General features: G+C 39.2%; 1 protein-coding gene across 7 annotated transcripts in view; it reads left to right on the forward strand.

The window, feature by feature from the left end:
* TENM3 (teneurin transmembrane protein 3) overlaps positions 1 to 24,997 on the forward strand; it is an 880,089-nt gene that overhangs the window by 836,797 nt on the left and 18,295 nt on the right. For 6 of the 7 annotated variants that reach the window (XM_054514645.1, XM_054514646.1, XM_054514647.1 and 3 more), the window contains 6 exons: positions 200 to 449; positions 864 to 884; positions 6,096 to 6,328; positions 6,921 to 7,075; positions 7,922 to 8,796; positions 24,562 to 24,737. In XM_054514645.1, coding sequence (XP_054370620.1) covers positions 200 to 449; positions 864 to 884; positions 6,096 to 6,328; positions 6,921 to 7,075; positions 7,922 to 8,796; positions 24,562 to 24,737 — 1,710 coding nt within the window. The remainder of the gene's footprint in view (positions 1 to 199; positions 450 to 863; positions 885 to 6,095; positions 6,329 to 6,920; positions 7,076 to 7,921; positions 8,797 to 24,561; positions 24,738 to 24,997) is intronic. The other variant, XM_054514651.1, reaches the window with a different exon arrangement.

Genomic DNA, 24,997 nt, shown 5'->3' on the forward strand with positions numbered 1-24,997 from the left:
ATATAACTATAGATGTTTTAATAAAGTTGCTATCTGTTGTGAGGAAAATATGGTGGTGAAACAATAAAAATTCATTGAACTTATACTAACTAGCTAAAAGAATATTTACAATACTTTTGCACCATTTTATGTGTATACATTCAGAATTTTTATGAATGTTATTGGGTTTTGATTTGGATTTTCCTGTATTATCTGGCAGGAATCCTCTACAAAGGGAATGGTGAAAATCAATTTATATCTCAGCAACCCCCAGTTGTTAGTAGCATTATGGGCAACGGGAGACGACGCAGCATCTCCTGTCCAAGCTGCAATGGTCAAGCTGATGGTAACAAATTGCTGGCTCCAGTTGCCTTGGCCTGTGGGATAGATGGCAGTCTGTACGTGGGAGATTTCAACTACGTCCGGCGGATATTCCCATCTGGAAATGTAACTAGTGTTCTGGAGCTAAGGTATGTCTTTTTCTCATCCTGGACTTTTGGAGGTATGAGTTACTGTGGCAAATTAAAGTATTGAATGAGTTTCTGCAATTGTGTAAGTTTGAGTTTGCAAATGCTTTTGGGAACAAAACAGAAGTTGAGTCAAAAGATTTTTAAAGTATTTAAAGCTGAAATGAAAGTATTTTACCCTCAGAAAATATTTTAACTATGCTTATCTAATGTGAGAATTTAATCTACCCGAAGTAATAATTCAGCAGATTTTAAGAGTTAACATATGTGGTCAATGTAAGTGGACAATGGACAATCATTCAACACTTCACTAATGACAGATGTAAACGTTGCCTTCTTCTCTCTCGTCTTTTAACATCCTTTCTGAATGTTTGTCTAATAATGTTTTTCTGTTCTTTTTTACTTGCTCCCACCAAGAAATAAAGATTTTAGACATAGGTAAGCATTCCTTAAGGAAGATTTATATTTTTCTAACTGTTCTTCTTTCTTTTTTAACAAATGAATGCTTATAATGGGCAAGTCATTTCTGAGATGTATTACTAGAAAAGAGGAGTATTTTTCAAAAATAATGAGTTCATGTGTTTTAGTTATGTCAACTGTCAGGCTGTATCGTCCTTTCTGATGAGTTCCTCTTTTCTCATCACTCTCTGTCCACAGTCAGGCTTCTTGTTATGCTTGTGTGTGCCCTCCTCTGCTGTTCCTTCATCTCTGCTCACTCCTTGCTGGCAAGCTCTTTTGCTGATCCAATCAAAACTCACTCATTAATCAGATACACCAAATATGATGAGAATGGCATATAAAAGTATCAAGGGAGTTCATTTTATTAGACTTTTGATGTTGAATCTTTTCAGGCTCTCATTTAACAGATTTTTTTCTTTAAAGGTGAGTTTCTTTTAATAATGGAAGTTGAAATAGCAGTAACACAACTCCAGGAGTTAAGATTTTAAAATACACCCAGACTCACAAAATTGGTCACAGAAACAACAGTAATCAGAGATTGTAGTACAGCATTCATCCATCCTGGCATTGCTACAATAATGGCAAGAACAGAAGAGTAGGTGGATGCTTAGAATTGCTTTCCACAGCAGCTGGTGCAGATAAGAAAGAAAAAAACAGAGTCATGCTAAAATCTTGTCGCAGACATGAAACCCTGCAAACATTTGTGGCAGAACTACTAAGCTTAGCAGGCTCACTGGTAGCTTTCTCTCCTTTTTGCTGCCATTTTCCTTCCTTGTTTTTAAACAAATCCCAGAGTCATATCTCTGTTGTCCTTGTTTTTTAAATTCACTTTTCTTTGGACATACTTCTGTGTGAGGAAAGGTTTTATGTTTACAAAAATATGTTTCAGATATGTTAGGCAAAAAATTCCATGACTAACTAAGGTGTCTGCATCAGTGCTAATGATCAGAATTGGTTTTGTGGTTTTGGTTTTTTTTTCCCAGGGTGACTCAAAGGCAGTCTCTTCTGTTTGGTGGGTTTAGGGTTTCACTATTACAATTAGTTTGTATGTGTTCCACCACTCTTAAAAGAATTATATCCCTTGTGGTATCACAAAGTTGTGATTGCAGCTAGATAGAACATTGTCTTGGCAAATATATAGAATGTGGAATAATACTTAAAATGGGCATGTGGAATGTACAGAAAGGGATTAAAGAGTGGATGCATATTGAGGTTTGTTTTGCTGTGATTTAGTAGCGCCACCCTCTCCTGCCTCTGGCAGAACTGTGGTCACAGCCTCAACTGCAGTGTTTCAGAAACTGGATCCCTGCATCTAAGAGAAGTTGGTGAGGGAGAATACTGAAGCTTTTCTGTTTTATTCATGCCTAAACATGCAGAAGCTCCAGGTAGCAAAATTGCAGTCATACCAAACAAATTAGTGTAACAGCATGGGCCCATATAGCAGCTGTGACGTGGGGGTTCCTCCTGGCCGCAGGAGGAGACAGAGAAGACTGTGGAGAACTGGCTCTGAAGGAGCAGTTGGGGAGCCAGTAGGCAGGAGGTGTGGAGCCCACTGTGAAGCACAATATGATTTATGATGAGCCTGAGTTTTCTCTCACGTCATACAACATTTTCCCAGTGTCCACTCTCAGCCTTAGAGATTTGCTGATGAGAGACTTCCTAAGCCAAGAGTGGGATCTTGATGCTTAATATCCCCTGGCAGCTTTTTATTCTATTCATTTAGCCGCCTTTTATTTAAGATGTGTAAACTTTTAGGATTCAGCAAATCCTCTCGCCATGGGCTCTCAGGCTAAGGACACACTGTGAGACCAAATACCTTCTTTTGGCTGCATGAATTCATGCAAAGTCCTGTGAAATTCTGCAGAGGGAAGCACATCTGTCTGGCCTGTAAGAGGAGAAGGAAGAAAATGTCCAGTTTCACTGGCAAGCCTTTCAGACTCCTGAGGAGATCTCTACTTAAACTATAGTTTGGAAAAAAGCCCTCAATAGACCACTTTGCAAAAGATAATTGCTAGGTATTAGAAGAAAATGCACTAAAAAATGCGTTCCCCAAGTAAAACTACCGAATGAGGCTAAATGCTAGTTCAGATCTCTTGTCTATTCAAGCATTCACCTTTCCTGGCCTATAAACACAGTGCTTCAGCACAGTGTGATGTGTCTCCTAGCTCAAGAAGCCTTACTCATTTTTACAGAGAGAGAATGCAGATCAAATTTCTCCTCTCATGTACCAGTGACCTCACATTTTTTCAATCTCAAAGCTGAAATGATGTCTTTATGCACACTGCTGCCTGTGGGTGATTAATGCTGATAGACATTCATGGAAAAAGTAATTTTTAGAAGGACTTTGAAGACAGGGAGGTCTTTTGTAGGCTATGGCACTATCCCAAATCTACAGAGAGGCCGAAAAAAAAGTCTAACAAAACATAAAAACAGCTTTGAGGGAATATATGGTTTAGAGGGCACATACTGAAGGCAAGAGAGACAGGGACTGAAACAGGAGGAGTATTTTCAAAAAAACTATACATGGAGAATAGTCCAGGTGATCTGACAGCTGAAGAATAAAAAAATTGGCCTAATCAAGATAAAAGCAAAGAGAAATAGATAGTTACAGCTTTGTATATGTGTGTGTGCACACTTTCAATTCAAAGCACTTACTATTATTCAGCATAGACAGAAAAAGTTAATTTTTAGACATTTGTCTTTACAGGAGCCAGTGTGGGTACGTAAGTCCATGTTTTGCAGGCTGCTGAAAGTGATTAGGCAATACTGAATGAGTCAATAAGTCACGGGCTGGGGATTTAATTTCTTTGCATTTGTTGTTATTGGTAGAAGGCAGAAGCTTAATTTCATTTCAGGGTACAATGAAATTGCATAAACTCTGCAGCTTTCTAGCTGCTGGCTGCTTATCCCTGTACTATTTTTGTGATCTGCATAGTGCTCATGGATATTTTTTGGCTAGAAAACAAATGTAGTTTTCACTTGACAGTTATTCAGTTCCTCAAATTGTGCCTTTCTCCCATCAGTTATTGGGGGTTTCTATTGGCTAAAGCCTCCTTGGCTGTGCAACCTTCACCTGAAAAGAAATGCTGAGGTTAAGGCTGTTGTATCAGCTCAGAAAGGAGCCATTAGACATCTACATATGGCAAGTTGGAGAGTTTCTGTTGATTCAGTAGCAATATCCTGTGCACTTCCACTCTTTAGGAATATAAGAAAATACATTTAAATTATCAGGTGATTTCTTTTGGTTTGGTAAGGATACTGTATTTACCATGAGAACTCATCCCCTGATTTCTTTTTTGTTGGAATTAATTAGAATGTACATCTTCATATTAATGAAGAAAAGAGCTTTAAAATTTCTTTTTGGAAATAAATTGTGTTAGGCATAAATTACTTACTTTTTGATTTGATGACTTCTTATTCCAATGGCTGAAAAATATGATTGAGGCAATGTTAGGTGGGTTGAAGAGAGGTACTTTGATTTCAGTAGTGTAAGAAAGAACTTTATTTTAAATTACAATGAAATAAAATTTAATTGCACATTTCACATCTTGCAATGTGTTTGTATTTGAAGTGTTTGCAAAGTTTCTTAAAGACCAAAGTAATCATGTAAATGGGTATAATTTAATTTGCAGTCTATGGAGGTATAAATAATTCGTACACTACATAGTGATCATATTAAATGATCACTGCATAAATTAAGGTTTTGAAAATACCTTCCAACTATTTAGCACATTGGCAATAATAGATTTGTAACAGACAGAAATTTAAAGTAAGCCTGCATTTGATTGTTTTCAGACATGCTGTACAACACTCAGTGCAATAGCAGAGCTTTTAAAGAGGTGCTAATCACTGTGTATTTGATTTCATTAGTCTGTTTCACTTGGTTTCATTCATTCTGAACCAACATGTTAAAGTCTTAAAACCAAATAAAATCCTATTTATGCAGCACATTTTTTTCTGTTTTGTAATTGGATGGCTATAAAAATCTGTCCCTGCTAAAAGACATAATTTGTTCACAAGTTGTTCCTGTTGGTCTCTGTTGCATTTTCCAAGTGGCAGTACATAAAAATGTGTTACATTAGCACAGTTACGTATTTACCAAACGTGAAGTGTAGCATTCTGTGAACAGATGTTTGGCTACCACCAGACTGGTAGATCTGTTTAAGCAGCACTTTTGCAAACATCAGAAGTGACTGTTCTGACACTGTTTCAATCCATGAGGGGAGCATCTGAAATTACCTCATGTATTTACATGACCTTATTTCTGCTCTTCATGCCATAAATTAGGTCAGGAATCCCAACTGCAGTGGGTTAAGTTTCTACATCATAATATATCAACACAAAAGGTAATCTCCAGGGCTGTTTTTTTCACCAGCAGGGAAGAAAAGACAGTAATTCTCAATTATGTGGCACCAGAGGAGAGGCAAAATGTACAGTTCTGGGAAAATGGTTAGCAATATATGTTTTCACTGTAATAAAGACTGTGCTGGCATAGTTAGCAGTTTTCTGCCAATGTGTACAGTTATTTGAAATATGACTCTGACTTAAGAAGAATGGAAGAGCTCTGCTTGGTCTCTGGTGGAAGAGATGACGTTTCGTAATGTGTTAAATCATGCACATCGTTCATTTGAAAGCAGTGGATTAAACAAATATTTATGAATGATGTCTTATCTCTTTCCTGTGAACTCATCATTCAAACTCTGTCTTATCTGTTCATGAATTACATAAACCATGAACCCCAGCAGCCTTGTATAAATTATAATAAAACAGATAGGATAATACCAACAAAGTGTAAGTGAGGCCTGGGCTCCTGCTGCAAAATTTGGAACTAGATCAAGGTTCCCAGAACTCTCAGAAGGTTTTAAACTCCAGTATTTTGATTTGGCCTATTAGAGACACATTTGCAGTCTCTAATGAGAGAGCCTGAACTGGCCTGAGAGCATTAAAGACAAAATGGACCATCTTTCCCTAGAGGATTAATCTAGATGGGGCTGTCTGTGACACAGATGAGAAATGTGGACCAAAACCATTTTGGGGCTGTGACCTGTGCTACCTGTGCATGGAGCATCACCATTGACTTTAACTCTGTCTGCATAACTGCACACTCGTAGGAACTAAACTGTTTTCTCCTTGATCCACTGTTAGCTGCAATTAACTACAGCATATGCAATGTGTTATTCCATTTTGCAGCAACAACCCAGCTCACAGATACTACCTGGCAACTGACCCCGTGACAGGAGATTTGTACGTTTCCGACACAAACACACGCAGGATTTACCGGCCCAAGTCGCTCACGGGGGCAAAAGACCTGACCAAAAATGTTGAGGTCATAGGAGGAACAGGGGAGCAGTGCCTGCCCTTCGATGAGGCAAGGTGTGGTGATGGAGGCAAGGCGGTGGAGGCAACTCTCATGAGCCCTAAAGGTAAAAAGAGCTCTCCCTCTGTAACATTCAGAATAATACAGAAGTTCAGAGCTGGGGGCATGATTGTGTTTAATTACTGAATTCAATAGTTGGCTCAAAAAATTGGGGATTTGAGTAATTTTTTTACAAGTAGAAAGTCTATAGAGGAAGAGAGCTACAGGGGACTGATTTTTTTTAAATCAATTAGGGTTGATTTTTTAGGAAGTATTTGGCTTGAGTGGTTATTGAGCATTTTTAAACACTCAATAAGAGCATTTAGATTATGTGTTTGGCAGGCAGCAGTGAATATCTAAAATGAGCATTGCTTTTGGTTCCATTTATTCCATGTTTAAAGTTAACTTAAAAGCTAGACCCTTCCACACAAAAGCAATTGAACAGCAAATGTAATCAACAGTAGTAGATTTCATGCTGAATACTGGTTTGTCATGCAAAATACATTAACAAGCTGTATCACTACCTGCTCCCTGAGACCAGATTTTCTGCCTACAATTTCTACTAGATACATGCTACCTATACCCTTAGTTGTGGATAATATATTCACTGGTAGTACAACAAAAAAAAAACAAACTAATTTTTATTTGCTTCACTGAAGGAATAGCAATAGACAAGAATGGGTTAATCTACTTTGTTGATGGGACCATGATCAGAAAAGTGGATCAGAATGGAATAATATCGACATTGCTTGGCTCCAATGACCTTACCTCAGCACGACCTCTAACCTGTGATACCAGCATGCACATCAGCCAGGTACTTTTCAGTTGCTGCTAATTTGGAAAGCTGAGCTGATGATAGAAACTGAGATGCAGCTTTTGAGCCCCTTAAAATAAAAATGAGTGGAGTGTGATGGATATTTAACAGCAGGTTTGGGGGAGAAAGCAACCTGTTCCACGGGCATGAATTGCACTGTATTCTCTTAGCTATAAATGCTGCTGTATTAAATTTTTCTGCCCATAAACTTCAGTTTGGTTTAGAACAGCAAAACTATCAGCAGGAAACATTAAGCCTGGTAGTAAATACTGGGAGAATGGCATATCTGTTAGAACTATCTTGGCATGTTGATGTTTTCTGAATTGCTGACATCCTTAGCCTACTAGAGTGAATGAAAGGATTTACACAAACCCCCTGTATTTTTCTATTTTTATTAAAAACTTGTGTAGGTACGAAGGGACATGTCAGTAGTAGTATGTTCCAAAAATGGAGTACAGTGTTTCATAATCTGGAAGGTAGTACATTATTTTTGCTACTACAAGAATAAAGATCAAAACTGTTGGCAAGTATTTAGACATCAATATCTGTCTCTATAGTTCTGCATTTGTGATGCAGAAAAGTATTGCATTTATTGGAGGGGAAACTCAGCCTGTATTATAGTTTCAATGCAACTGGCTTTCTTTTTAATAAACTGGATGCCTGAATATTGTTCCCCTTGCCTTCCTGAAAACTTTCGTTTGCTGCATGTATTCATGCAAGTTCTTCAGTTGTGATTGCTTACAGCAGATGGAAAATATCCTTACATCGGTGTCTAAAACTGAAGGTTAATTAATTCACTTTATCTGCACTGGTTAGCTGTTTAACAAAACACTTCTATTTGTTTAGGTTCGTCTGGAATGGCCTACAGATTTAGCTATCAACCCAATGGATAACTCCATTTATGTGTTGGATAACAACGTGGTTCTGCAGATCACGGAGAACCGCCAGGTGCGCATTGCCGCGGGGCGGCCGATGCACTGCCAGGTGCCCGGCGTGGAGTACGCGGTGGGCAAGCACGCCGTCCAGACCACGCTGGAGTCGGCCACCGCCATCGCCGTGTCCTACAGCGGCGTGCTCTACATCACAGAAACTGACGAGAAAAAGATAAACAGGATAAGGCAGGTCACAACTGATGGAGAGATCTCTTTAGTTGCTGGAATACCCTCGGAGTGTGATTGCAAAAATGACGTTAACTGTGACTGCTACCAAAATGGAGATGGCTATGCTAAAGATGCCAAACTCAACGCCCCTTCCTCCTTAGCTGTGTCTCCAGATGGCACCCTGTATATTGCTGACCTGGGAAACATTAGGATACGGGCTGTGTCAAAGAACAAACCCTTAATGAATTCAATGAACTTCTATGAAGTTGCTTCTCCAACTGACCAAGAGCTGTATATTTTTGATGTCAATGGTACCCACCAGTACACTGTGAGTTTAGTCACCGGGGACTACCTGTACAACTTCAGCTACAGCAATGACAATGATATTACTGCCGTGACGGACAGCAACGGGAATACCCTTCGGATCAGGCGGGATCCCAACCGAATGCCAGTAAGAGTGGTCTCTCCTGATAACCAAGTCATCTGGCTGACCATAGGCACCAATGGGTGTTTGAAAAGCATGACTGCACAAGGGCAGGAGCTGGTCTTATTTACCTACCATGGCAACAGTGGACTTCTGGCAACTAAAAGCGATGAGACTGGATGGACCACTTTTTTTGAGTAAGTACATAAAAAAAAGTCAGATGCCTTATAGTTTTATTGAGTTCTAAGGACCATTTGAAATGTTTCTGGGTGAAGTAACTGTAAAGTTGACCCTTGATAGCAAAAAGCACAGAAAGATACCTTTAATTTCCCATGCTGTCTTCCTCTGTCTTACTTGTCTGACTTCTTCTGAACATTGGGTCTGAATAATTTTGAATTCATTATTTTGAACTTCAGTTTTATATATTGAAATAATAGTGAGACAACATTTCACTCTTGTCAAGAAATTTGTAACTCAGACAACCATGGGTTTGTAGATTTGCATCAAAAACTAGATTTTCATCCCACTTGCTCATTAGATTGACATTCTTCTGCTGCAAATACTGACAAGAAATTTGTCTTTGCTGCTCCATTTTTTTTTTTAAGCAAAAGCATTTCTGCATGTTCTTTTGCCCAAAAATAACGTCTGGGTGGGCTGTAAAAGGTTGTGTTTCACTTAGTGGAGGGTATGCAGGAAGGATCTCCTGGACAGCACAGCAGGCTTTAACACAGGTGAACCCAGTTGGAGGAAGCTGAGAAAAGAAATGTGTGCAATGGGGGAACCGTCATTCCTGTAGGAATAAACTGAAAACACAGAAGCCACCAGCACCGTGTCATGTACAGGTGCTAGCACAACAGCAAGAGGTATTACTGGAATGGTAGGACTTGTAATTTTACCAACCTCAGGAAAAATCTTTTCAGTTAATTGCTTTAGCCTGTGTTACACTCATTAAGTCATCAATGCCTGTTCATAACAGAGAGATTAGCAAAGCATTTTACAGAATCTTCAATTCTATTGACTAAGGAAGATTGTGACAATTTATAGATAAACTAGTAGAACCAGAGAATTCACATACAAGCTTTATCAGTAACTTCATCTCCAAATGATCTGAACTGCCAACTGAATACACTAAGCAAAGATAATAAAATTACAGCTTAAAACAGAAACCATTATTTCAGAAAAGGTCAATGTAGAATTAACACAGATTTTTTTCAGTTGTCTCTGCCAGTTGGAAAAATATGTCTATTTTTAACTCACAGGAAAGACACGATGATGTTGGGTAAGAAGGTATGTATGAAGGAGTGGAAGATGTAGTGTTAGTGTGATAAGTAAAACTGTTAAGAGGCCTCTAGTTGAACTATTCAGGATTACAAAGGGCATCATGAAAATTCAGTAAGTCCCTCTTCTTTTTATTTCCCCCTCTTCTTTTCTCATATCTTTATGATGAAATGCAGTAGCAACTGCTGCCAAGGTCAGGGCTTAAAAAAAAGCTTTCAATTCAACACACATGATAAAGAAAATAAAGTGCAGTGTCAGGCAGTGGCAGCAAAGCCAAACATCTGTGTTCTGAGATAACTTCATATTTCTGTCAGTGTACATTTGGCTGAGGCAGTGTGCAGGAGGACTCTGAGCACCTGTATCTACTCTCCAGCCTTTACAGATGCCCATCAGAGACACAAGAGCAGCAGGTGCTGCTTCACTGCATATTGTGTCCTGAAGTGGAGACAGGGCTAGGAATGCTGATCCCTGACAAAGACAGCAGGTGGGATGGTACTGCTGCCAGTTTTAAGGTATTCGCACAATAATCTGTAAATTGGCAGGGCTTTGGTAGCGGGCACCTTCCCAAAGCATTAGCACACATCTGTAACATTTAATTGTGCTTTGGTGCATCCGCTGGGGATCTTTTTAGGTCCTGCCAAGAGGACACAGAAGCACAGCGAGGATACACAGAGGAATGAGAAAGTGTTTGATTGGCAGGGCAAGTGTTCTCCTCCTCTTGAGTTAGCCCTGTCCTGTCTGCTGAGAGACCAAAGCACAGCATTAGGTGGGCTGGGAGTAGCCATCCATTTCCACAGAGAGTAAAGTCAGTGTTGAACTGTGACAGACACAGCCACTTGTTTCCCATAGGCAAGTTGGGCAAGACAGTCAGTTTGGGGGACAGTGAAGTGCTGTACAGAAATGAAGGCATCTGCTGGGTACAGCAGGCACTTTTAATCATGCTGACATTCACACTGGCTAATTGAGGACCTAGAGTTTTAATCAGGGCAGTAATTTCTCACCATGTTGGCTGTAGTTTCTGTGTAGCCTGCTGTGGTGTACTGCCGTAGCTGGTGGCTCCTGAATGTATCTTAATGGCGTCTGCCTGATCACAAAAAAACTGGATATTATATTCTCTATTCAGTGGGTGATGGGTCTGTCGTTTTCATGATGGGGAGAATTTAGGGTGCTGTGTGTCATGAAGTACACAGCTATTTCCTGACTCTGCAAATAGCCATCTTTCACACCTGATCTGCTTTCATGCAGACTTTCTGGTCTGAGTTAGGTTATGTCCAGCTGACTTACAGAGAGCCCAAAGGGCAGGCTATTCCCCTCAGTAACTATTAGGATTATTTGCAAGCTGCTGCTTATGCACTTCCTAAACAATTACCTCCAACCAATGTCTCGTTAGAATTCCCAAGCTGAAGTAATTCTAGAGAAAGCTAGGCAATTTCACTCACCCAAATTTGCAAGTGTATGAGGCTTTTGCAGAAGCAAAGATATTTATCACCTCCCTGTAGCCATGGTGAAGCAGTAATCTGTTTAATTGCAACAAGGAAGATTCAGATCAGACATTTGGAGGAGCTTCATGGTGAAGATTTTGGAGCCCTGGAGCAGACAACAATGATAGTGACCCCTTGCCCTTCATAGACTGTCTTTAAAAACAGATCAGACATCTTTCAGGACCAATGCAGGAAGAACAGATCCTGCCCTGGGGTAGAGGTTGGACTGCATGACCTCTCAAGGTCCCTTCCAGTAATGTTTTCTATGATGCTCTGTACAAGTTAAAACCAAAACTAAAAAATTGTACTGATTATGTAAAGCCACAGGGAATAAGGGGCAGGAGGAAGGCACTGTGTTACTTTTCATGCCAAAACAGCATTCTTAAAAACATCCATCAGTCATCATAGCTGCTTGCTTCTTTTGAACATAAAATCCCCATGCACCAAATCTATGTCTGTATATTTCCCTTTTGAAGGAAAAAATAATTGTGAACACAAGTCTTTAGCCATTTTTTATTATAAGCTCAAGTATAATTGTGACTTTTTGTTGCTCATGATTTGTAACATTAAATCTGACAATGATGGATTTGAGAGGTTTCTGCTACAACCAAAAGAAATGGAGCCCGTGAATTATCACAGAAGAGCAACTCAGGAATAGCTTGGTTAACTATTTTCCTGTGCAAGTCTGGTTGTGTAAGTGGAGCATGGATCCAAATAACTTATTTCAGCTGGGTTCTCAGTGGTTTGAAAGCAGGTTTATGAAAATGATTCAGTCTTTCTTTTTTCCTTTTCAGAACAAAGGGGAAATATTTGCAAAAACATTTCATCCCAAAAATTGGCAGTCACTGCTCTGGCACATACTAAAGCATTTGGTCTTGTTTCTTTTCATGGCTTTTTTCCACAGTTTAAATCACACTAATATCAGATCCAGAAAAAATTTACTTTTTTATTTATTTTAGCCTGGACACAAATTAATCTATAGTTTATTTTTTTAGTCTCTTCTTTCCCTGAAGAAGGGAAGGACTGACACACAATAAATGGTTTTTTACATTCTTTTTTGTTTTTACAGTGAAATTGTAAGTACTAGCTTGAATTACTTAGGATATCATATAATCTGTTTTCTTTGTTTACAGACTTGGGGGATTTTTAATATCTTTATGGCAAAATGGACTTGTAAATTTCTATTTTGCTAAGGGTTTTAGTGTACTGATCAAAACTGACACCTTAAATTTCAGGAATGTGTACTTTTTTCAAAGCATTGTTGCTCAAATTCATAGTAACTGTTACCTGTTTTTAGAGGTCCAAAAACTTGCTGAATAAAAATGATGTTAACAGAGCATTTACAGAAATGATTGAAAATGCATGCATACTAAAAAACCAGTGGAGCCATATCAAGCTAAAAGTTGCCCAGATTAGGTTTTATAATGAAATTATAGTATTAAACAAGGTATAAAAGTAATCAGCCTAATCAAATTCTCTTACAAAATTCTGAGATATCTGAGCTGGAAACTATTAACTATAACTGCATATTATGTATGCATAATGTGAACATTTAAACAGATAAATCTTAAAAGTTAAACTAATTATCTGCATATTAGCATTTTGGAAGTGACACTTCCTAGCTAGCCTGTATGGCATTATTTCTATGCAGCAGTTTCCATTGTGACTTTACATACAGAAAGCTAAGCCAGGTGCTTACAAAATACGAAAAGAGCATTTTCTCTTGACCTAGGTTTTGAAATACTAGAAGCAAATGCCTAAAAAGCCGTGCAGGTGCCCCTGTGCAATGGCCCGGCCGTGCCAGCCTGTGGCTGCTCTGTGCTCCCTGGGTTGTGTGAGGAGCTGGCAGAGGCTGCTGTGGCAGGGAGGATCCCTCCAGGACAAGCAGCCAGGGAGGATCCCTCCAGGACAAGCAGCCAGGGCAGCTGAAGGGAAGGACTCAGTGTCTGTGTGAAACGGTGCCCGTCTGGCACAGACACGGAGTCCTTCCCTTCAGCTGCTCTGGAACGGATCCTGCTCAGCCCAGTGGTGGGTGCCTGGGATCTGTCCCTTTGTCCTGCTGCTTCTGCAGGCTCCTCTGTAAAAATACAGGTGCTCCTTCCCCCTCAAGTTCTTCTGGAAGGTTCAGGTTGCTTGTGCTCTCCTTAGACATGAAGTAATCCCAGCAGCCACTGTTCCTTGTCTCTTTTCAACTTTCTCATATTTTTCTTCCTCTTCTTTTAGAAGCAGTATCAGCAGGCAGAGATCTGTTCCAGACTAAGATGGCTCCTCCTCTCTGAAAATCCACTGCCTTTCTTCCATTATTCCATTTTGCTCTCCAGACCTCCTACTACGTTTCCTTACTTTCTTACCTTGTATCTTGCTCCTTTCCATGTCTCCCATTATTTCCCTAAGGTGTGTTTGACTTTCCTATTTTTCCTTTCCCAGCAGTGAATTTCTTTGCAGTCTCCTGTTGTATCTCTTGGCAGTCCATCCAATGTCTCCCCTGACACTTCATGCCCTGAGCTCATTTGTCTTCTCCTTCCCCTCCTCTCCCTCCCACTCAATCCTTGTCTTCAAGGCAACAGGAAGCAAAAAGAGTGACATTAGCAAGCAGAGTTCTTACAAGTTTACTTTGCTCCCACAGTTAAATTAACGAGCTTTCCAGCTATTTTGGAAAGGTGGTGAAATCATGCAGAATGTGAAATCCTTACAGTAATTTATGGACTCTAGAGAATCGCAAGCAAAAATCTCTTTTCACTGTATGCTGCAGAGTTTGCATATTATGCTTTTATTAGCAATGCATTCAGTGCTGTGGTTTCCCTAAAACTCTGTGATAGAGAGTCAGATATTGCCTCTGGCTTGGACTTGTTTAGTTTCCCCAAGTACCAGGCACATCATCTGTAACTGTCAACAGTTGGCAACAGAGAATAGAGTGTTTTGCAGTTTTTCTTTTGCTTCATCTTAATGCATTGCCTGTGGAGTCTGACTTGGAAATAGTGAAATTTGGCTATGGAAAAGTCTATGGAACTTATGCTGAAATGCAAGTATTTGATTTGATCAGATTAAAATTATACCCTAATAGTAGTGTCAGCTCACTTGCACTTTTACTGTATATTAAGAGGTTCAAAATTCAGTTTTCATAATTACTATTTCTGTACCATTTCAGGTAACATTTGTGGGGGGTTATTTTCCTGCAATATTTGTGTTTCTATTTGTGTTCATTTTTCTGTCCTATTTATACTTCAGTACTATGAGTATCTAAAAATGCCTATGGTTCTTGTTACTTTCAGTTTTGGGACTTTCATTCTAATTTGATTCTGCTTTCTTAGAAATACCAGAACTTTGTACAAAATTCTAATCTGGATTTTTTTTTTAATCACTACTAAACAACACTATCTGAATGTCCTTGGTATCATAGTGCTTTTTAGGTATTTTTATCATTTTACTATCAACAACCTCTGGTACCTTCTGCTTTTACTGCTGCTGCTTTTTGCTTCATCAGTGTAAAATATAGTGGCTATAAAATAATTAGCCATATTCATTTCAAGCACTTTTGTTTAGCCAGTTATCATGTTCTTGCGTTGACTTCTGTGAAATTACATGAGCCCTTGATTGCAAACTGTGACATACAAGTGCAGTGTCTTTAATCTTCCCATACTATATGTACTCAAGCAACAAAAAACATATTCTCTTCATTCTTAATTGTTTTCAAACTGTCTTTTTTGGGAATATTTTTGAGATGGCCAGTCCTTGCATAAGTGCCTCTGTATCCACATTGCCTGGCACAATGCAGCATGCAATACAGATATTTCTCTCTTACAGCATATTTGCTTCTCCTTCTCTCAATAAGACACAAATTTAAGATCTAGTAGCCATAACCCTCTCTCAACATCTTCACGTAGGCCCATGGAGGCAAGGCTGGCCAGAAGGCAATTAAAACTCTTCCTCTATATTCAAACAAACTAAGTATGCCCCCTACCCAAAGAGAACTTGTAGGGAAAAATATCAACCTGACATATTTAATTTGGGTTTGTTTTTTTTTTTACTTTACACTGAATATATCAGCACTACACAAGTATGTAACTGTTTCATGCAACATGCAATTTCTGAGAGGAACGCAGTGATGGCTGTGCTTGCTGACAGGACTTACCATGTTTCTTCTTAAGATAAATCATTCAATACATTTTTTTAATTTCTATATTCAACTTTAAAGAATAGAGGTTATGTCTCACAGTTTTCTAAATCAGAATTGTAACTCAGCTTTATAGTAGCTGTCATAATACAACATTATATTATTTAGTCTTATAAGACTTGTGCTAATATGGGAGACAAACTTGCTGTTTCAAACTCATCCAGCTTAATAAAAAACAGCCATGTTAAAAATAATCCATTAATACATAACATTAGGTATGGATGTGGCATTTTTTAGAGAACTGCAGTTTGTCCCCAGATTGCCCTGATAGCAGTAGTATGTCTTATCTAATAGACCTTTACCCATTTCTTCATTCTTGAATGTTACTCTTTCTTCTTCTTAGAACTAGGCTCCATAATAAAAGCAGACCTGAGAAGCCATTGAATAGATAATAATATCAACATCAGAATGCTGAAGACACATAGCAATATTATTGCATGTTACATGTATGAAAAAGAAAGAATTGCTTTGATTTCTGTCAAGAAAGTCAGCATGTGATGTCTCTGGTTTAAGAGAGCACTTAGAAGTAAGGATAGTGCTGCAAAATAAGCAGTTTTGTTTGTATTAATGAAATAAATGTCCTGCACTGTCAATCCAGTCAGCTCTGTCCAGGCTTCTGAAAGTATCTGTCTCCCTTCTGGTTTATGAAGGACTCCACAATACCATTTGTTTAGTTATTGACATGCTAATAATCTTGTTCCATGGTAGTTTTCTTTGTCAAACAGAAGTGAGAGAGGCTAGAGTCAAGCCAGCTCACCCTCCTTGACACTCATTTGGCAGGGAACCTGGTGTGGTGAGGGTGCAAGGACAGCTCAGGATCACATGTGAGAAGGCTAATCTCTGTTTTCAGTCATGCTGTATTCAAACATGTCCTCAAGCCCCAGCAAGGGATTTGGTCTTCTTTGCTGTCCCAGTGAGGCCAGACTGATCAGCTCTCTAAAAAGCCTACAAGGGACATGCATATTAAAGTCTTACCTTTAGAGGCCCCCCCAAGAAGGGAAAGTCTATCACTTCTGAAGCCTGCATTAATTGGGTGTGACTTGTACTCTGAAGGAATAAGGTTGTTATTCTAAATTAACCACAGAACCTGAATCTAACAATTATTGTTTACTATCTCAGTGAAAGATAGTAAACTGCCCTAAAAGAAAAGAAAATACACTCATATAATCTTATTTTCCTGTTACTAAATTTGCTTTTCAAACATAATGTAATTTAATAAGTTGATTTGCCCACTTTTTGTGACCCTGTAAAAACAGCTTTGTGGAGATTTTAAACTTTCAAAATAAAAATAAATAAATTAAATCCCCACCCTACCACCAAATAATAATTACAGGGGAAAAGCAACATTACAGCTTATTCTGTGAACAAAATGTCTGGCCAAACAGACCAGCCTTATGTCCTTTTTTCACTAAAGGCCTGCACACTCAGCTCTGACAGTGTAAGCAGACCTTACAGCAAGGAACAATATGTGACACAATGTATATATACACCAACATTTCTCTTAGTTGAAAGGCCATACTCTGGTATTTATATCCACAAGGCACACAGTTTATTTGTGCAGTAATAGATGAGCTAAAAAGGCGGGGGAGGTGACACACAGACAAGGCAGCAGCCCTGAGGTTAGGGAAGCTGCCCACTGGCACACCCTAGCAAACCCAGAATCCTTCCTCTGTGCATCCCACAGGGCTCAGGGGCAGTGAGTTCCCATTACAGGGAAGTTGAAAAGTGAGAGATGAGGGTTAAGGTCTTGTAGATAACAGCCCAGCTACTGTATTTAGTCTCATCTTCATAAGAACGAGCCCCCTTGAATCGCTCCTGAATTGGCTGCACTCAGTTCAGAAGAGTGTGAGCTGCGGAGGCACACCCCTAGCCCTGGGAAGCTGCTTCATCCCTAGCAATGCCTCTCATGTTAGCCCCACTGCCTAACGCCCCACTGCTCTCAGTGCACCCCTTCCCCAGGCACATACCCTGGAGCTATTCTTCCTGCTCTTCAGTGGCTTCATTAACACTGCTCATTTGTGTGTTTGTGTGCATGTAGGGTGCATGTCAGATATGAGTTGTGAGAGACTTGGTTTTGTGGCTCCTTATGAGAATATACATGGCAGGTGTTTGCTGCAGCATGGAGGACTGCAGTACCATACAACAGTGAGTGAGAAGTTTGGCAGTATTCTGGCAAAAAGTAAAGCATCCCCAGCATGGTAAATTCATGTATTGCTTCTTTCTCCACAAAGCACTGCTCCCCCAAAATACCTGGTTCCAAATACCTGGAAGTCATTTTGGATTGGGCTGTGAAAGTGGTCAATCTTACACGGCACAAGCACTGAACTGAAGCTTGTTTGTCTGGTCGTGCATTGAAGTGGAAAATGAGCATCAAAACCTTCTCTGTATGAAAGTGAATGAGCTATCATGGGAAAAGGTGTTGATTCATTCCTTTGAGCTCCCTTTCCAACAGACACATTTCCTGCAGTGATTCTCGTTTAGAGTGTGCCTGTTGTTTTGCAGATGAGTTATGGCTGTCAGGAAAGGCCTATTTAAGGGAATTGTTCACGTCTGGTGTGCTGAATGCCGGTTTACCAAAAAAAGACTGAAAACTGTCCTTTTAACATTATGACAAAATAGACACAACAAATAAAAGGCCTCAAGAGCTGCAGTTATAACAGGAGAAGGTGAAAAAAGAAATTGCCAATCACTTTCCAGCTGAGGAAATCTCTTCATTAAACCCGGACTAAAAAATTCGTCCCGACCACATTGCTAAGATAAAAGACCATTACCTGAATTATTTAACCAGCTGTGCCAACAGTTTTATAAGACTTCCCCAGATGAAAACAGAGTGAAGACCCTTTCCCTATGGAAAAGCCATCAGATGAAGGCACAGGAAAAGCTTGAGTTGTCTGACGGTTGGACGGGGGGGACAGATAAATGCACAGATAAATATAGCTGATACTAATACTTTTAATGACCTTCTAACCTTTTTGGTTTTGTGAGTTTGCATTTTTTGCCCAAATTCCTTTAAAAAACAAGTAGGCATATAAATTTCTGTCCAGAATTGGGAATCTGGCTGTAGTTTAATTTAACTTTTTCCTAGAATCATTCCTGGACCTATTTTCTGTAATTCCTGTTTATCCACATTTTTCTCAGAGCTAGGCACAACAGAAGGGAAAAGGAAAATAAAAAGGGACAGGTGAAAGGAAAAAGGAGAGGGAGAGGGGAAAGGAATAAAGCAGGAAAGAAAGGGGAGGAAAAAGGAAAATGTTTTTAAATATATTTAGAATTCTGTAAAATTGGAAAGAATGTTGATTTTTTTCATAAAATCATAGAATATTCTGAGTTGGAAGGGACACAGAAGGATCATCAATGTCCAGCTCCCAGCCCTGGCCCTCCACAGAACAGCCCCTAGAGTCACACCATGTGTCTGAAAGTGTTGTGCAAACAGTTCCTTAATTCTGTCAGGCTTGGTGCTGTGACCACTTCCCTGAGGAGCCTGTTCCAGTGTCTGACCATCATCTAGATGAAGAACCTTTTCCAATATAAACCATATCCAACATAAACCTCCTCTGACACAGCTTCGTGCCATTCCCTTGGGTCCCATCATGGTCACCACGGAGAAGAGATTGGTCCCTGACCTTGCACTTTCCCTCACAAAGATGTTGAAGCCCACAATGAGGTCTCCCCTCAGTCTCCTCTTCTCCAGGATGAACAGACCAAGTGACCTCAGCTGCTTCTCGGGCAGCTTCCCCTCAAGGTCCTTCTCCATCTTCCTTGCCCTCCCTTGGATGCTCACTAACAGCTTTATGTCATTCTTACATTGTGGCACCCAAAACTGCCCCCAGCACTCGAGGTGAGGCTGCCCCAGTGCAGAGCAGAGCAGGACAATCCCCTCCCTGGCCTGGCTGGCCGCGCTGTGCCTGATGCACCCCAGGACACGGCTGACCCTCCTGGCTGCATTTTTTCTCATGCTTAATAATATTCCAGATAAGAAAAAAAGAAAAATGCTATCACTTCTTAGATAATAATAAAATAAAATTTTAAAAATCCACTTGTCATAATTTACAGGCTACTAATATATATCAAATTGTCATTTGCTTTCTTCTTGTTAAGCAAAACAAAATATTAGGAAGACATACCACCATATTCTTCATTGTTTGGGGTTTTTGGGTTTTTTTTTTAATTGTTATATCTTCAAAGGAAGTCATAGTTTAATATTTCAGGTTTCCCAATATAATTGTAGTGTGAATTCACAAGCAAGATGCTAAACCTTTTAAGATAAAAATACAAATTTATTTTGTGGAAATAAAGGAATATGTGCAGGCTATATATGAGTAGTTATGGATCCATTGAAGTGTCTCTTTCAATCAGACTAAATAAGAAATGCAAAAAAAAAACAGGAGAAATCATTTTTGTCCGTGCATCTTCAGATTCTTCAGATTATTTTCACCTTTTTCATTCTTAGACTCATTCAGTCTCTCTTAAGACATATCAAAAGCAAAAATGCATGTCAAAATGAGGAAAGCAATGTACAAATTGAGTAAAGGAAAAAAATGCAAAATTCGTTACATTCAAGTTGAAAGTTTTTTTCTTTCTTTCTACAACCCACATAATGGTTAAAGGTGGCCAAAACTAGAGCTTCCAGTAACTTACCATGCCAAATTTTAAACCAGTAGGGGACAGGAAAGCTCCCTACAGGTGAAGAAACGCTAATGAAAGTGATGATATATTAACTGTGGGCTTCTTTCCTTTTAAATGGCAAAATAACCATTTTGGGTACTGGTTGAGAGAAAGTACTACTAGAGTCGCTTTTCTTTACCATCATTTTCCAACTTGGAATTTGCTTTCATTTGGGAGGGACTACACCTGCAGTGTGCTACGGAGACTGAATACAAGTGAAAGAATGTATTTGGAAACCAAAATTCTGTCATGTTAAAGACAGCACTCTTCTGTGTAAATGTAGCTTAAATGGCCTCGACAAGCCAAGGGAGACATTTCATTGCCAGGTTAGGACAGATTTTTCAGCATGTTGTCAACATGGTATGCGCCTAAATAAACAACACATTGCATTCCTGAATGTCAACCTTGAACCTTCTCTTCTCACCTGCCAAGAAGCAGCACTCAGGTATAAAAGGCTTCCCATTAATAGTTTGAAATAAGTAGGGCAATGTTCCATAAATTTTTTAGCCATTCTTGGTAATCTGAGATGCAGAAAAAATACCTAATGTGAGTTGAGTGAAAGTATAACAGTACTTTTCTACTGTCAAAATTATGCATGTCTATATTATAAAATGTATTCATGCTTCATTTCTCTATTACAGTATCCCAACTAATAGTATAATCTGTAACCAGTCTTAAATACTTAATATGCATTTGGACTGCATGTCTTGTTATCTGAAATGTGCTGGAACTGGTGTGCCTTGCTCTTCAACCTGACATGTTTACAACAGAAAAAAAAAATCACAGAATTTATTTTGTTGAGGGATTGTGCTGCAGAAGTCTGGAGAAAAACAGTATCAGTCATAAATTAGCAATTGGCTTTAGGTGCAGCCTTTACTATACACTTTATTTCTACAGCTCCCTATTCTACATTGAAATAACTTCTGATATAAAACATTAATAAAGCTCTGCATGTTGAGGTTAAGCTAAATGTGCTACAGACTAAGATAAAATACACTTGAGAAACAAGTCAAAAATAAAGAAAGTAGGACATTTCCATCTGTGGCAAGGCTTACCAGGAAGTTATTACTGCAAAGTGAAATGTCCTACATAGCCTAGAACAGAAAATGGTCTGGGAAGGCATGTAATTAAAACTGAAGGAGATGAGCAATGGAAGAGAGACTTCCAGCAGGTGGAGAGCAAAAGGTCGAGAATCTGGGAAGCTGATAATCATTATCTCTGAGAAATTCTCACTGCTGAAGTGGAAAACTATCTGGCAGTGGCAGCTCATCCTAAGGAAGAAAAAGGATTTGATCTAAGGGGAACTTCAGTTAGCGGTGGTGGCAGCTGCCCCCACTGCTGCCTTCAGAGTTATTGACCAAATATGAAGATTGTTGCCTTAATGCCAACAGAAGTGAGCTGAGCAGATTAATGCCCACAAGGTCATATCCAAGGACCAAGTTTCTGGTTTAGATTCTTGAAAAGTTTATGTGAGACTCACTCTTCAGGAATTGAAGAGGTTGGTGAATGGCTTTGCTGTGGAGCCTGGCAAAGGAGAAAGATCAGAGGGCTCCATGGTAACACATGTGCCTGAGCTTGTGTTTGGATGAAAAGATCAAAGAGGCTGTGAAATACCAAATATAGGCACTCACCCTCTAGACTTCAGATCTCATTCCTTCTAGGGCAATTTCAATATTAGAACACTAGGCAGATAAAAAGAAATCGCTCAGTCTAAAACTGACAATCTTGGATGAATAAATTCACCTTGGCAGCAGAATGCAAGGATATTTGAATGTAATAAGAAAAATGGCCTCAGAATGCCCAAAGGTATGAGTGATGTTGCTATGCTGTGCATTGATAAGGCTTTGATTGTGGGCAAGAAGATAACAAGTATAAAGTAAGTTTAGTATTCGATGTACAGTGAACAAAATGAAGGACACACATAGCAATCTGTCACCAAATGGAATATGTAATGAATTGTAGAAAGGCCTATTTCCCCTTTTTCTTTTTGTTCCTGGCTATAAAAGTGTGAGAAATCCTATTCTTACCTTTCACATCTCAGTCACATTTTCTTCTTGCACTAGGATGCCTGAACCAAGAAATCACGGCTTTTAAGATTCTTTCAGGTTTTAAGTCATGTTTTTAAGAACATTAATGTGTAACATGATTTCTTCCTGGTCTTTGAACTCTCCCCCACTGTAATATTAACTGCTTATCTCAGGCTCATGATGTGCCTTGCCATATTTGCGGAAGACGAGACCAGTTCAAGAACTATAGGCACAGTCAAAAAATAATAATGTGGAAGCAAGAATGCATAAAAGAAGGATAGCACAGTTCAGTGCTGCATACTGCACTAAAGCCACACACTGTGCTGAATACTACTGATGTGTAGCATTTTCCAGCTCAGGTGGTATACTGAGAAATATGGTAATTAGTTTCTCACAGATACTGTGATTAAAAGGGCAAAAAGTTCTTACAGGGAAATCTCACCATCTGTGGCTTTAGTAAGCATTGTATGAAATAAAGACCAGTACCAGACTACTGTAATCAAAGGATAGAAGTAATTCCCAACCAAGTAATTTGGTACCATTTTCAAACATAAAGCAGAAAATAGAAAAGGACACTAATTGGACAATATATGCTCCCCAGGGAGTTGGAAAGGGAAGTTGTGCATGAAAATAAGTTCTTGGAACTGAGGCATGAGACTGAAGGTCATGAATAGGCTAGCAGTCATGTTCATGCCCAAGGAACTTAAGTATGTTTGTTTTGGTCTCCTTCATAAATGGAATATCTCAGCTTGCCAAGTCCAGTATGTGAAAAAGAACCACAATTAGGGACAGGAACACACTGGAAGAAACCTCATTATCTTGAAATGTACTTAACTTCAAAAAATAAGTTTTCTCACTTGACTTCCCTGGCTTGCAGTATGGTTTCTGATTTTTAAATATTCTTTTCTCTTGCCTGTTGCTAAGTGAACGTCTTACATAAACAAAGGAAATCAACTGTGCTAAAAGGATGGAAATGACTGAATGCAAAAAGCTGTCAAATCTACAGAGTAAGCAAACTGGAAGAAAGCATTTCTTAACTTAATCCTTTCAGTTACAGCAATGCTGTGCAGTACTCATGCTGTTCAGAGAAAGTTAGTGTTGTGGGTTACAGCTGTTAGGATTAATTCTCTCATTTTGAGAAAAAGAGTTTCTGTGGCCTCAGTGATATGGTTGGGGCTTTTGGGGGGCTTTTTTTGGTTTTGCTTTTCTTTTCCAGTAGGAGCAATTTTGATGATAAATATCAGCATGAAATGTCTAGCACACTGTGAGGACCTGCAGGGTCATGTTCTAGTTACTTTAAGAGACTAAGGCGTTGTTCAGCTTCCCACTACATGGTCACAGGACAGGGATGGAAAACTGAGAGCAAACAGGTCATAAGCGGGCATGAAATCCTCCTTCGGATGCTTTTTTCTCTCTGTTGCAGCTATGGGCAGGCTATACTTCAAAACAAGGAGCTTCAGCTGAACACCTAGGCTGACAAATCAGGACTCTAGCACTGGAAGAGCTAATCTTAAAGACAAGCTTTATGACCAGAAGCTCACACAGTGCTTTACCTCTCCTTATACTGTGACCAAAATGCATGTTTGGATTTGGATTTGTAAGCATGGTCTCTGGTCATGTACCAAGATGTACTTCAATTACAGAAATTCTATCTACCTTTTCATGTTAAATGGATATTGGTTTAAATAAATGTCAGTCGACACAGAAAAAAATATCTCATGGTTTGTGTCACAATTCTCAAACAGTTCACAAACAGTTCACAGGTAGAGATGTTAGCTGTTCTGGTTTCCAGCTACAAGCAGCTTAAGTAGATTAAATATTACCCCAGACTCTGCTCATACTAATACAAGGGACATTAAGCACTCAGGAGTACAGGTGTTGTGTTCTGCGTACTCATTGAATAGGAAAGGCCCAAGAGACACTTTTATTAAGATACCCTTATTTCAAAAATTTTGAGGATTCCTGCAGTAACAGCAAAATCTACTCCAGTTAGAGGGAGTAAGTACAGAATGCTGCAGAATTTAGTACCAATAAATATGCTTCCTTTGAAATGGTGAATTAGATGTGCGGCAGGATCTGGTCACGCTTCAAAGAATAATATGCAGAGCTGAAGATCCATCTGTTTGCTCTTGCTATCACCATTGAGGCTCCTGTATGTTAAGCAGTCTTTTGAGTACTTCAAAGCATGTTTGAAGTCTTTGCTATGCCTATCCCAAGCACACAAAAAAAAAGCAAAAGTGCCTTAACAATATGAGTAGCTGGTGTTTTTCTTCATTTTAGTTGTAAGTGAAGACAATTTGTTCCTGCTATTTATCATTTCTGGACCTTCTTTTTTAGCTATGATAGCGAGGGCCGTCTAACAAATGTTACATTCCCAACTGGAGTCGTCACTAACCTTCATGGGGAAATGGAAAGGGCCATTACAGTGGACATTGAGTCATCCAGCAGAGAGGAAGATGTCAGCATCACTTCCAACTTATCATCAATCGATTCTTTCTATACCATGGTTCAAGGTACTGTAAACAAAAGATTTCTCAGCAGATACTGGCCTGAAAATTGTTTTCTTCTGGTACAAGCAGCTCCAAATAGAAGTGAAACTTTAGGGGCATCGTGTCTGGAGGAAGGGGTGATACATACACAGTTTTACACCTATACAGAAACAACTGTTCAGGAAAAGCAGTAGTATTGCAACAAAAGTAGCATTAAGTTTTCTAACCAAATGGTTTTGTAAGCAGCTATGGGAAGTAGAATACTTACTTTATATTAAAAAGGA

The sequence above is a fragment of the Molothrus ater genome, chromosome 4, assembly GCF_012460135.2.
Source record: "Molothrus ater isolate BHLD 08-10-18 breed brown headed cowbird chromosome 4, BPBGC_Mater_1.1, whole genome shotgun sequence".
In the NCBI taxonomy this organism is placed as follows: Eukaryota; Metazoa; Chordata; class Aves; order Passeriformes; family Icteridae; genus Molothrus; species Molothrus ater.